We start from the raw sequence: 12,276 nt of genomic DNA, 5'->3' as shown, positions 1-12,276 counted from the left end.
ATTTTATTAAAGAATGGGTTCAGGTGAGGGTGGATATGGGCACTGGGTTCAAAAGACAAATTTGGAGATTTCATGATCCAGAAGGGTGAACAAATAAGGAAGGGCTGAGGAGATCCTCGAAGTTGAAAGGTTCAAACACACAGAGTTAATGTCCTCTAAGGAGAGCCAACAAGGGGTTAGAAGTGCTGAAGTCATCAAGAAAATGTGCTTGTCTTTCCCGGAGACTGGGAAGGAGAATGAGGATGAGGAAAATCCAGAAGATGGTAAAATGGCTTGACTTGAAAAGAACTGAGACCGGGCGTGGTGGCTCCCACCTGCAATTCCAGCACTGTGGGAGACCGAGGCAGGTGTATCACCGGAGCTCAGGAGTCCCAGACTAGCCTGGGCAACAGGGTGAAAACCTGTCTTTATTTAAAAAAAAAAAAAAAAAAAGGCTGGGCACGGTGGCTCACGCCTGTAATCCCAACACTTTGGGAGGCCGAGGCAGGTGGATCACGAGGTCAGGAGATCGAGACCATCCTGGCTAACATGGTGGAACCCCGTCTCTACTAAAAATACAAAAAATTAGCCAGGCGTGGTGGTGGGCGCCTGTAGTCCCTGCTACTAGGGAGGCTGAGGCAGGAGAATCGCTTAAACCCAGGGGGCAGAGGTTGCGGCCAGCCGAGATTGCGATCGGGCCATTGCACTCCAGCATGGGCAACAAGAGTGAAACTCCGTCTCTAAATAAATAAGAGGTTACTTTTGTAGCGATAGGACAATAGCTGGAAAATAAAAACAAGGGCTTAGTATTTTTGAGGGAAGTGTGGGAGGGAAGTAAGTGTCCAGGGAAGGAAGCTGGGTGTCCCTTAAGGTGAGGTCTTGGAAGTGAACCAGTGGGAGGTTTGGGGAAACAGGTTTGTAATGGAATTGGGCTTCCCCAGGGCTGCTTTTAGGAAGCTGCTAGGACCAACGGATCATGGCATAAACTGGTAAAGAAGGAACTGAGTCGGATAGGAAGGCGGGTGTGGGAGTAGAGGCCTGTTTAAAGGCCAACTTCAAAGGGAGAGGGGACGCTGGTGAGGTGGCGATTTGTAACTGGGATCACTCAGTGGCATTACCAAGTCTGGCAATCCGCCGTGTCCTAAGGCCTGATGGGCGCTGGGATGCATCAGGGGCTGTATAGGGGAGTGTCCTGGGACCACGTGCTTTGAGCTCCCACATTCCCAAGACCGAAGGGGGTCCTCTCATCTTACTGATGACAATGGCGAGGCCCTAGGCTGGGCGTGGTGGCCCACGCCTGTAATCCCAGCACTTTGGGAGGGCAAGGCTGGCGGATCACCTGAGGTCAGGAGTTCGAGACCAGCCTGGCCAACATGGTGAAACCCCATCTCTACTAAAAATACAAAAATTAGCCGGAGGTGATAGTGGGCACCTCTAGTCCCACCTACTGGAGAGGCTGAGGCAGGAGAATCGCTTGAACCCAGGAGGCAAAGGTTGCAGTGAGCTGAGATCGCACCACTGCACTCCAGCCTGGGCAACAGAGAGAGCCTCCGTCTCAAAAACAAAACAAAAAAGAAAAAAAAAAGAAAAAGAGAATGGCGAGGCCCAGAGAGACTGAACGTCTCACCCGATGCCACAGAGCTAGCACAGCCCTAATGCAGGCCCCGCGGTGCCTTTCCGACCTCACTGCCCCTCCTGGCATCCGGGTTTTCGCCAGGGACGCCACGAGGACGCGCCCCACACTTGAGCGTCTGGGTTCCAGCCTCCACCGCCCCCAACAAATAAAGAAGGGAAAGTCCTGCGGGTGACGGTCCCGGGGAGCGCCGCGGCTCTACATCAACCTGTGGCGGCCGCCGACTCATTTGGGGCCACGCTGGTTGCATTCGTCACGCCTGGACGCCTCTCAAACCCGCGGCCTGCCAAGCAGTCCCACACGGGCAACCCCGAAGACGCGAGCGCGTCTGTGGCTCTCGAAAACCAGGCCGCGGAGCCCCCGCGAGGGCAGGCAGGGAACTGGCGACTGACGGGGCGGACGGCTGGGGGTTATAGCCCCCTTGCGACTCTGGAAGAGGCCGGCCGCAGCCGCCGAACTCCAGCTCTGCGCCTGCCCAGGCGGCCTAGCGCTCAGGGGCGTGGCGCGAGCGGGTCGCGAGTGGGGCGGGGCTCACAGGGCGGGAGCGACGGAGCGGAGCGGCGGGTGGCGCGAAGGGGCGTGGCGCCAGTGGGCGTGACGCGGCGTAGTGCGAAGAGACGTGGTGCGCACGCGCGTGAGAGCAGTCGCGGGTGGGTGGTGTTGAGGACTGTTGAGTCAGGGCGGTTCGCGGGTGCTGTCAGAGCTGGGCGGGGAACCCTAGGCGGGGCAGCCGGGTCGTAGAGGCGGGGGCCAGTCGCGGTCGGTGGAGAGGGATGAGGATGTAGGAGGGGCGGACGTGGCGGAAGCCGCGGGGACTGCGGGGGCGGAGTGCCTCTGGGGAGCCAGGGAGGCCTTTCCAGAGGCTCCTGGGGGAAGAAGAGGCGAAGCGAGAGTACCCGGGGAACCCCCACTCCACCCCCAGCCGGAGACTGGGTTGTGCCTGCACAGACCAGAGCCCACAGTGCGAGTTGCTATAGGCCCCACCAGCCAGGGTGGCCAACTCCTCCCGGTTTGCCCGGGATGTTCTGGTTTTGGGACCAAAGCATCCCAGGCCTCCAGCCCACTGCAGTGACCATATTATGCGCCCCCTGCCTATCTTCTCCCGCAGCTTCCCTAGATTAGGCTTGGGAGGCAAGAGGAGGCCTCCTGACCTTTCACACTGCCTTTTTAATATTTTTTTTTTTTTTTTTTTTTTTGAGACGGAGTCTCGCTGTGTCGCCCAGGCTGGAGTGCGGTGGCGCAATTCGGCTCACTGCAAGCTCCGCCTCCCGGGTTCACGCCATTCTCCCGCCTCAGCCTCCGAGTAGCTGGGACTACAGGCGCCCGCCACCTCGCCCGGCTAGTTTTTTGTATTTTTTAGTAGAGACGGGGTTTCACCATGTTAGCCAGGATGGTCTCGATCTCCTGACCTCGTGATCCACCCGCCTCGGCCTCCCAAAGTGCTGGGATTACAGGCTTGAGCCACCGCGCCCGGCTACCTTTTTAATATTAAGATGAAGGCACACTCCACAACTTACTTCCGGCCAGGCCCAGACGTGTCCGTCCTTGTAAGATAAAAGCTTCCGTGGGAGCCTTCCTTCCTAATCAAGGTAGGTAGACTACAGGAAGGTACATCTTGTTTTATATGTTGTCCTGTAGAAGTCAGATTTCAGCCCAGTTGTGTGGGAGTGAGGATGAGCCTATGCTCATATCAGAGCTTTGAGTACAGAGACATTTGATCTGGAATTTCAACCAGCCTCTTCAACCCCAGAATTCAGAGGTTCAATCAGAACAGACATTAGCTTAAGTTTTCCCATCAGCTGTCTATCATTAAACTGGCAAAATCTAGATAATTAGGAAATATGACAGAGATGATCCAGACAGAGATGTTCAATTTTTTCCTTGTCTAATTCAAAAAGCCTCGTGGCGGAACATCTGACCCATTCAAGAGGAAGGATGAAAGCTCTACATAGGAACACAATGTGAATGGAAGAAACCTGTCATTGTGAGTCTGGCTTTTGATTAGTCATCTGATGTCTTCCCTAATGTGACATGACTTTGAGGCCGTAAACTTCAGTGGCTAAGCTGTAGCTTCTCAGCCTGCAGTTAAATTGCAGAAATGATAGGGCTTACATTAGTTTTGTTTTTATTTGATGTTGAAGATCTTTGAGTCACATTAGAAACGATGAGTATTTTTCATGTGGCACTAATGAGTCAATTCATAATATTATTTTTTGAGACAAAGTCTCTGTTGCCCAGGCTGGAGTGCAGTGGCACGATCACGGCCCACTGCAGCCTCGACCTCCTGGGCGCAGATGATCCTCCAACCTTAGCCTTCCAAGCAGTTGGGACTACAAGTGCACACCACCATGCCCGGCTAATTTTTTTGTAGATATGGGATTTTGCCATGATGCCCAGGCTGATCTCAAACTCCTAGGCTCAAGTAATCCTTCTGCGTTGGCCTCCCAAAGTGCTGGGATTATAAGCATGAGCCACTGTGCCAGGCTAATACTATTATTCCCTGAACGAAGGAAATTGGGTGTGAGGTCCTGCTCCTATGGTCACCATGAGGTTTTTTTTGTTTGTTTTGGACTCTTGCCCAGGCTGGAGTGCAGTGGCACGATCATGGCTCACTGCTACCTCAGCCTCCCTGGTAGCTAGGACCACAGGTGTGCACCACTATGCCCAGGGAATTTTTAAATTTTTTGTAGAGACAGGGTCTCACCATGTTGCCCAAACTGTTCTCAAACTGTTGGCCTCAAGCAGTCCTTCTATCCCAAAGTGCTGAAATTACAGGCATGAGCCACCACGCCTGGCCACCACTCGTTTTTGTAATGGGAGCGGGTTCCATATGAGATGGAGGAATGGATTTCATGATTTTCTTTTTAATTTCTTAGATCCCCAAGAAATTGATTGGACGTGAGGAAACCACTCTAAGTGTGACCACTCTAAAGCATTAGCAATCAGTCATTTCATTCTAGGGATAAATCAGAGCTGTATATGGAGGATAGGTAAAGTGCCCAATATGGATGTGTATTTTTATATTTGACTACTTATGTTTTTTTGTTAGATGCAAATAGTACGGCACTCCGAACAGACACTAAAAACAGCTCTCAAATCAAAGAACCCAGTGCTTGTGTCACAGTATGAGAAATTAGATGCTGGGGAACAGCGTTTAATGAATGAAGCCTTCCAGCCAGCCAGTGATCTCTTTGGGCCGATTACCTTGCATTCTCCAGATTGGATCACCTCCCACCCTGAGGCCCCCCAAGACTTTGAACAGTTCTTCAGTGATCCTTACAGAAAGACACCCACTCCAGACAAACGCAGCATTTATATACAGTCCATTGGTAAATACTGGTTGGTTCGGTTTTGCAATGGCGCTGTTGTCAGGAATAGTCCGGGCTATTGGTCTGATTCAGATGGGCTGTTTTAGGATCATTTTTGATATTCATTGCAACGGTACAAGTTTTGTAGCCAAACTGACCTAGAACATTTTGTTTCTTTTTAATTCATAGCAACACCAATGAATGATAAAGGTGTATTGAAAATTTAGAGTTGGTTTTATTTCTAATTTGAATCCTCTTACTCATAGACTGGGTAAACACTGAATAATCATCTTAAAGTCTGTTTTTAAATGTTCTTCCATATTATAGGCTCTCTAGGAAACACCAGACTTATCAGTGAAGAATATATTAAATGGCTTACGGGCTACTGTAAAGCATATTTCTATGGCTTGAGAGTAAAACTCCTAGAACCAGTTCCTGTTTCTGCAACAAGGTGTTCCTTTAGAGTCAAGGAGAACACACAAAACCTACAAATTCATGCGGGTGAATTACACAACTTTGCAATTTAAACCGAGTAAAGGAAGCCTATGTATATAATATACACTCATACATTTATGTATTTCTTTTTAAATAGGGGACATCCTGAAGTTCTTGAAAAAGAAGAAACCTGAAAATGCCTTCTGTATTGTGGAAATAACAATGATTGATCTTTACCCAAGAGACTCGTGGAATTTTGTCTCTGGACAGGCCTCTGACAGATGGTATTCCTTTTTTTGGCATTGTTAGAAGCTTCTTCAACTTGAGAATATTTGAAGATGTTAAAAGAAGGGAAAAAATTCCAACCAAGAACCATATTGATATTTAAAACTGTATAGTATTTTCAGTTGAGACATTATGCCATAATGGGAAGCGTGCTGTTGGTAGATTCTGATAATCTAGGTTCGGGTTGGCCACTCACTACATACATGACCTTAAAGGTAACAATACTCACATCATGGAGTGATTTGGAGATAATTTACATAAAAGCGCCTATACATAAAAAGTGTGTATAAACCTGGACAACATAGACCACATGTCTACAAAAAAATTAAATTAGCTGGGCATGGTGGCACATACCTGTAGTCCTAGCTACTCAGGAGGCTGAGGTGAGAGGATTACTTGAGCCCAGGAGGTTGAAACTGCAGTGAGCTGTGATCACCCCACTGTATTCCAGCCTGGGCAATAAAGTGAGACCCTGTCTCAAAAAAAAATGCATATATAGGCCTGGCACATATATAGGCATTCGGCATAACAGCTAGTAAATGTCAGTAATTTAGTAGCAAGGTGAATTAAAGCAATTACAGTTTGAACTCTCATTAATGGATGTGAAAATCTTGCTAATTGTTTTTCAATTCTTTTCATAGTCATCTTGCACAGATAGAATAGCCATAGACTAAGTGTATGCTTCCTTCTCATCCTATGACATTGTTTTTTGTTTTTTAATTTAAAAAGTCAAAACTTCCGTCTTTGATTTGAGATACATAATAAACCTTGACTCATTAGGAACTCTGCATGGTAATATTGGGGATGGGAAAGGTTCTGGAAACAGGTCTTTTTTTTTTTTTTTTGTCATCTCTCTACTTCTCTCCTCCCCTTCATTTTTGCTCTTACCTCTCTAACTTCATCCCCAAGAATCCAAGACAGACTTGAAAGGGAAAAGGCCCCCCAAGGGGAGTGGTTCATTAGTGTTCTGGGGATGGGGAGTAAGTACAGGGACTGTCCTGAGAGTTTATGGTCGGTCTGGATGTTACATGAGCCTTAGGATTTGTATGGGGTCGTAAGCTTTTTGGGACAAATGTTTCTACTAGAGGTGGGGGCTGTAGGGTTATAGAGCCTCTTCCCACCTATTTCTTTATTCTTTATTCTCCATTTATGTGAGATTCTTGTAGCCTGCCATGACCCTACCAACATGCACTCTTGGAGACGTGGGTCACTACTCTGTTACTGACTTTGGTGGTGTGAGGTAGGTTTTTATCATAAGTTTTCTCTTTTATTACTAACCCGATAGAGATGGAAATATTGAAAAATAATTTCATCTACCTTTTATTTTTCTTTTGAGACAGGGGCTCCCTCTGTCACCCAGGCTGGAGTGCAGTGGTGTGATCATGGCTCACTGCAACCTCAACCTCCTGGGCTGAAGGGATCCTCCTGTCTCAGACTCCTGAGTAGCTGGGACCACAGGACCACCACACCCAGCTATTGTATTTTATTTTTTTTGTCAAGGCAGGTTCTCCCTGTGTTGCCCAAGCTCATCTCAAACTCCTGGGCTCAAGCAGTCCTCCTGCCTCAGCCACCCAAAGTGCTTTGATTAAAGGTATGAGTCACCACACCCAGCTAAAAAAATAATTTTAAAACCATATCTTCATTTATCTAGATATTGCTAGCTAATTTATCTTACATATTTGAGGAGGTCAGGAAACATTTCTCCAAACTGTTTTAATTCTTTTTTTGTAAGTTTCTTAAATATTACATGACATGAAAGATTGACATAGGAAAGTAGCAGGATTAGACAGTGACAATATCTTAACACAGTGGTCTTGTTTTCTCCAAGTTTACAAAGTTTCATATTTTTAAATTGAGAAGCACTGACTATGAAAGAAAATAATCTTCTGTTTGTAGGATTATTGGAAGAAAGAAGTGTCCTTGCTGAAAGTATTACTGTAGTGAGATATGCTCACACTGGATTGGCCAGAGGGGGTTACTTGTGATACATGAATAGATTTAGTGTTTTCTTAACTTCCAGAATGCTGTTTACCCTAATTTTCGAATATCAGTCCACATTTTCTGGGTAAAGGGAGGTGAGGAAGTTGTTTTTGAATCAAATTAGATTGAACAAACCCACTATGGGTTTATTTTCTTTCAAAATTTATTACTTTAAAATAAAAACTGAACAAGAGACATAAATAAAAGTGATCATGTAAACAAGGCGAATTATGAAGCAGTACCCTGTAGAGTGAGTTATGTAGCAAACCGTGTTCTCTGTGCTTGCAGAGATGGTTGATATAACTCTAAATGTAACACAGGAAGTCAGTTACAAGGGTATTTATTCTGGTCACCAGACACTAGAGACATAATAGAATTGGGCTGTTCTTTAAAAAGGAGGTGGGGGTGGGGCAGGGGAAGGGGTTATTCTGTCTAAAGCCGTGGTTTAAAGCATGGTCTTGAAGACATCAGGGCAGTTGTCTTCAGTCAGTGCTGCGTGAGGGAAGGCCAGCAACCCCTCCAGACACACGTGTAACAGATCTGTTTAGTGTGACCTTAAAGAGTGAAATGACTGCCTATTGTTCATGTGATTTTCTTTTTTCTTTTCTTTTTTTTTTTGAGACAGAGTCTTGCTGTGTTGCCAGGCTAGAGTGCAATGGTGCGATCTCAGCTCACTGCAACTCCGCCTCCTGGGTTCAAGCCATTTTCCCGCCTCAGCCTCCTGAGTAGCTGGGATTATAGGCACCTACCATCATGCCCGGCTAATTTTTGTATTTTTGTAGAGACAGGGTTTCACCACCATGTTAGGCTGGTCTTGAACTCCTGACCTGAGGTGATCCACCTGCCTCAGCCTCCCGAAGTCCTGGGATTACAAGCGTCAGCCACCAAGCCTGACCCATGTGATTATTTTTTATGATTCCTTTTTGAGTACTTGATTTGGAGTACTTACTACTTTCAGAAAAAGACTTCTTTTGTGGGAAAAGACTCTGAAACTTCACTTTCTCAAGTATTTGACCTCAAGTCCATTAAGTTTTACAGGACAAGGCAAAGTGGATAGCCGCAAAAGATTTTGATAGAGAAATCTGGGACCAAAATCTTCCTTTTTGGTGGCAAACCATAAGTGTATCAGATGATGGGGACACAGTGACACAGAGGTGTACTCACTGGCCAGATGGGCCAGCAGGCTCTTCTTTCTTTGATCTTTTCTTTGGTCTTTCCTCAGGGACCTTACTCTCATTCTGTTGCTGCTTGTCCTCTTTTTGTAGGTGTGGGGATGTTCAGCTTTGCCAGGTATGGCAGTGATTTTTATAGCATGCGCCATGAAGGCAAAGTGAAGAAGCTCAAGAAAACATCTTCAAGTGACTATTCAATTTTCGACAACTGTTATATTCCAGAAATAACTAGTGTTTTACTACTTCGATCCTGTAAGGTAAGTTACTAAAAAAATCCGACAGGACGGTTTTTTAAAAGAGAATCTTAGTTGCATAAATTGTATATTGTCAGTCTTTAAGGTAATATTATAAATGACTTTGTATCGTTTGTATAATTTTGGTGCATAGTGCTTGACTGAAATGATCAATAAAACAAGGTAAATGGATATCTTCATATTGAAATTTACGGTATCAGTGCCAGTTTTTTGTACTAGTTACACGCAGCCTTGGCTGTACCCATGTGTTCTCTATTAGTGTAATTCCTGAATTCTGGTGTGAATGGGTAACCTACTTGTTCAAGCTACTGTGGTCATTGGGCAAAGCTGCCTTCCCCAGGCCTTTGGAGGACCTCTGCTCTGGCTTCTCTGGGAGCATGGGCCTTCCTGCCCTGGGCTCCAGGCTATCCTCGACTATAGTTATCCTGGCAGTTCCTAATCTCCCCAACTATTTGTTGGAGTTTGAGAGCTACGCCTCTTAGAACTACATTCTCTAAGTGTGTTCCATGGGTCCCCTGTGTCATTGCCACCTGATGTTCTCATTAGCATGCACATCAAGCCCCCTTTCTCCCAGACCTACTGAAATTAGCATCTCTGGGGGAAGGGCCCCAGAATCTGAATTACAACAAGTACCCTAGTCTAGATTAAGGGTTCTCAACCAGGGGTGATTTTGCCATCCAGGGAATATTAGCAATGTCTGGAGACATTTTTGATTTTCACGATCAGGGAGGGAGTTCTGTTGGCATCTAGTGGGTAGAGCCAGGGATGCTGCAAAGTATCGTGCAGGGCACAGGACAGCCTCCCACAACCTGGTATTGTCGGTCCAACATGTCAGCGGTGTTGAGGTTGAGGAATTCTATAGCAGAAAGGCAGTAAGACATTTGGGGAGATGAGGGATTATTAAGTCTTTGAAGGTCTGGACGGGGTGAAGTTTTGGTGATAATACTAAGGGAGTTGATTCCTATGTTTCTTGGAGAAGCAAGAAAAAGAAAAGACGTGTAGCGTAATGTGATGGTGGTCTTATAAAGCCTCAACATGATTGTCTTGCAGACTTTAACCCATGAGATCGGACACATATTTGGACTGCGACACTGCCAGTGGCTGGCATGCCTAATGCAAGGCTCCAACCACTTGGAAGAAGCTGACCGGCGCCCTCTAAACCTTTGTCCTACCTGTTTGCACAAGTTGCAGTGTGCTATTGGCTTCAGCATTGTCGAAAGTTATTAAGTAAGTTGCGGGGTGGACAGTGTAAAGAGGGGTAAGTGGTTCTCTGAGTAGCAAACTGACATTTCTATTATATCCTTCTCTAGAGTTATAATTTATCAGAGGAAATTAGTGTAAAGATAAGCAGGAAGCTGTGGTTTAAAAACATGCGAAGAAATGCCCTTCTTAAAAACTTTAGCTTGCCTTTGAGTGATTTATGCTTACAGTTCTATGAGAAATAGTGGAAGAAGTTTCCCTGTTTCTATTTCATTTAGGGCAAGAGAGTTTGACTTTGCAAAACAGAATAAATATTGATATGTCTGGCAAAGTTCATTTTTTAAACCCTATAAGTGTGTGGACAGGATTTATCTTTCCAAATATAGGACAGAGGTATGATGTTCATTAGGAGGAAAAAATGATTTTCTTTAAAAAGGAGGAAGGAAAGTACCTAATCTCAGTATGTGTATATGTGTCCCCACACATGCCCACAAACATCAATATACATTCATGTGGCTACTCATGGGTGTGACTGTGCATTCAAGTGACTACGCAGAAATGTCTACACATGTGTTTTCACCAACATATGTCTACCCATGCCTGTTAGTGTACACTTATGTATATACGTACATATCAAATGAATATAATGCCTTGTGGAATATTCAGCAAATTGAGAAAAAATAATATCCTATCATGCTAGAAAAAAAGTGTAAGAATGAGTGTGTTTCTTTTTCATCATTTTTCAGTGCGTATTTTTGGTATGTGTATATTTGGTATGCGCCATTTCACTCAGTATATCATAAGCATTATTTCATATCACACCCTCATTATCAAATGCAGCATCTTGGTGGGGTAAGATGTCACTCTATGATCTAGAAGCCAATGCTCTTCTCTTGCCTGATAGTATTTTGCTGTGGTTTGTTGAAATGCGCATCTTTCCTGTTTTTCCAGGCACTGGTGAGGTGGAATGATGACGAATCTTCTGGCACACCTGGAGCAACTCCAGAACACAGTTGTGAGGGTAATGGGAATTTACCGAAACCCGTGGAAGCCTTTAAGGAATGGAAAGAGTGGATAATAAAATGCCTGGCTGTTCTCCAAAAATAAGGACCTTAAATTAGGAGTGATTGGAATAAATGACTACTTGCATGTTATGCTTTCATTTGGGTGGAATACTTCATCAGAATAAACTACTGATCTTGTGCTGTGTCAGAGTAACAGACTAGAACCTTCTTTCAGGTACCTGAATTGAAATGAAACTCATTTTGAATAATAAAAACTCTAGAAACTCTTTATCTTCTCATCTTGCTGGCCTGGTCTGTGGCAGCAGGCACTTTATTTCCATTCCCCAAATATGCTTATGTCTCCCAACAAAGCTGGGACTGGCAGTAACGAGCAAGTAAATAACTTGAAAAAGAACGGTAGATATCCCAAGGAACCAACCAACATAATTTCCAGGGGGTGATTTTGTTTTTAGAAGAGCTGCTCCCCTCTGTTAGGCCCAGCCAAGTCACATTTTTGGACGTCCGTGGGCTCTGATCTTCACCACAACCCTCCTCTTCCGTGAGCCTTCCTTACTCTCTGGAGTGCATTACCTCGTTTTTTTCTCTTGCTGGGTGTCACCTTATTCCTATATCAGTTTTTAGTAGCTTCAAATATGACCTCTCAGGAATATTTGCAAGTGAAAATAACAGTGGTCCTTACACTACCACAACAATTTGGTGGTGGGAGTTCTGTTGCAGGTCTCAGCTATAACATAGTCATTTATGAGGGATCTTACAAATAGGGGTAATGGTATTTGTGAGTGTTGCATTTTTTCTATAGATTTAGAGCAGGTTTCAGGTTTATTTCAGTAATAATGTCCTTCTCACCTTCTTACATTTTGAAGTGTTTACTTGAGTCAGGGAGAGAGTTTAATGGGGTTATCTGTCGGGGTGCCATGAATGCTGATGAGGACCTGCAGAGTGTGAACATCAGCCCCATTGCTACGGGGGTGGAGGTGGAAAACCTCAGACTTGACAAACCACTTC

General features: G+C 45.3%; 1 protein-coding gene across 1 annotated transcript; it reads left to right on the top strand.

The window, feature by feature from the left end:
• Positions 1-2,988: 2,988 nt before the first annotated feature.
• On the top strand, positions 2,989-11,547 carry LOC101008832 (archaemetzincin-2-like). Its single transcript, XM_009191036.4, is given in 8 exon segments — positions 2,989-3,201; positions 4,662-4,941; positions 5,248-5,421; positions 5,513-5,627; positions 5,629-5,639; positions 8,886-9,049; positions 10,097-10,273; positions 11,198-11,547. Coding segments are annotated over 7 exon segments (1,077 nt in total). The 5' UTR covers positions 2,989-3,201; the 3' UTR covers positions 11,354-11,547.
• Positions 11,548-12,276: the final 729 nt, after the last annotated feature.

Source organism: Papio anubis, chromosome 17 (genome assembly GCF_008728515.1).
Source record: "Papio anubis isolate 15944 chromosome 17, Panubis1.0, whole genome shotgun sequence".
Taxonomy (NCBI): Eukaryota; Metazoa; Chordata; class Mammalia; order Primates; family Cercopithecidae; genus Papio; species Papio anubis.
This window is presented reverse-complemented; position numbering and strand designations above follow the sequence as displayed.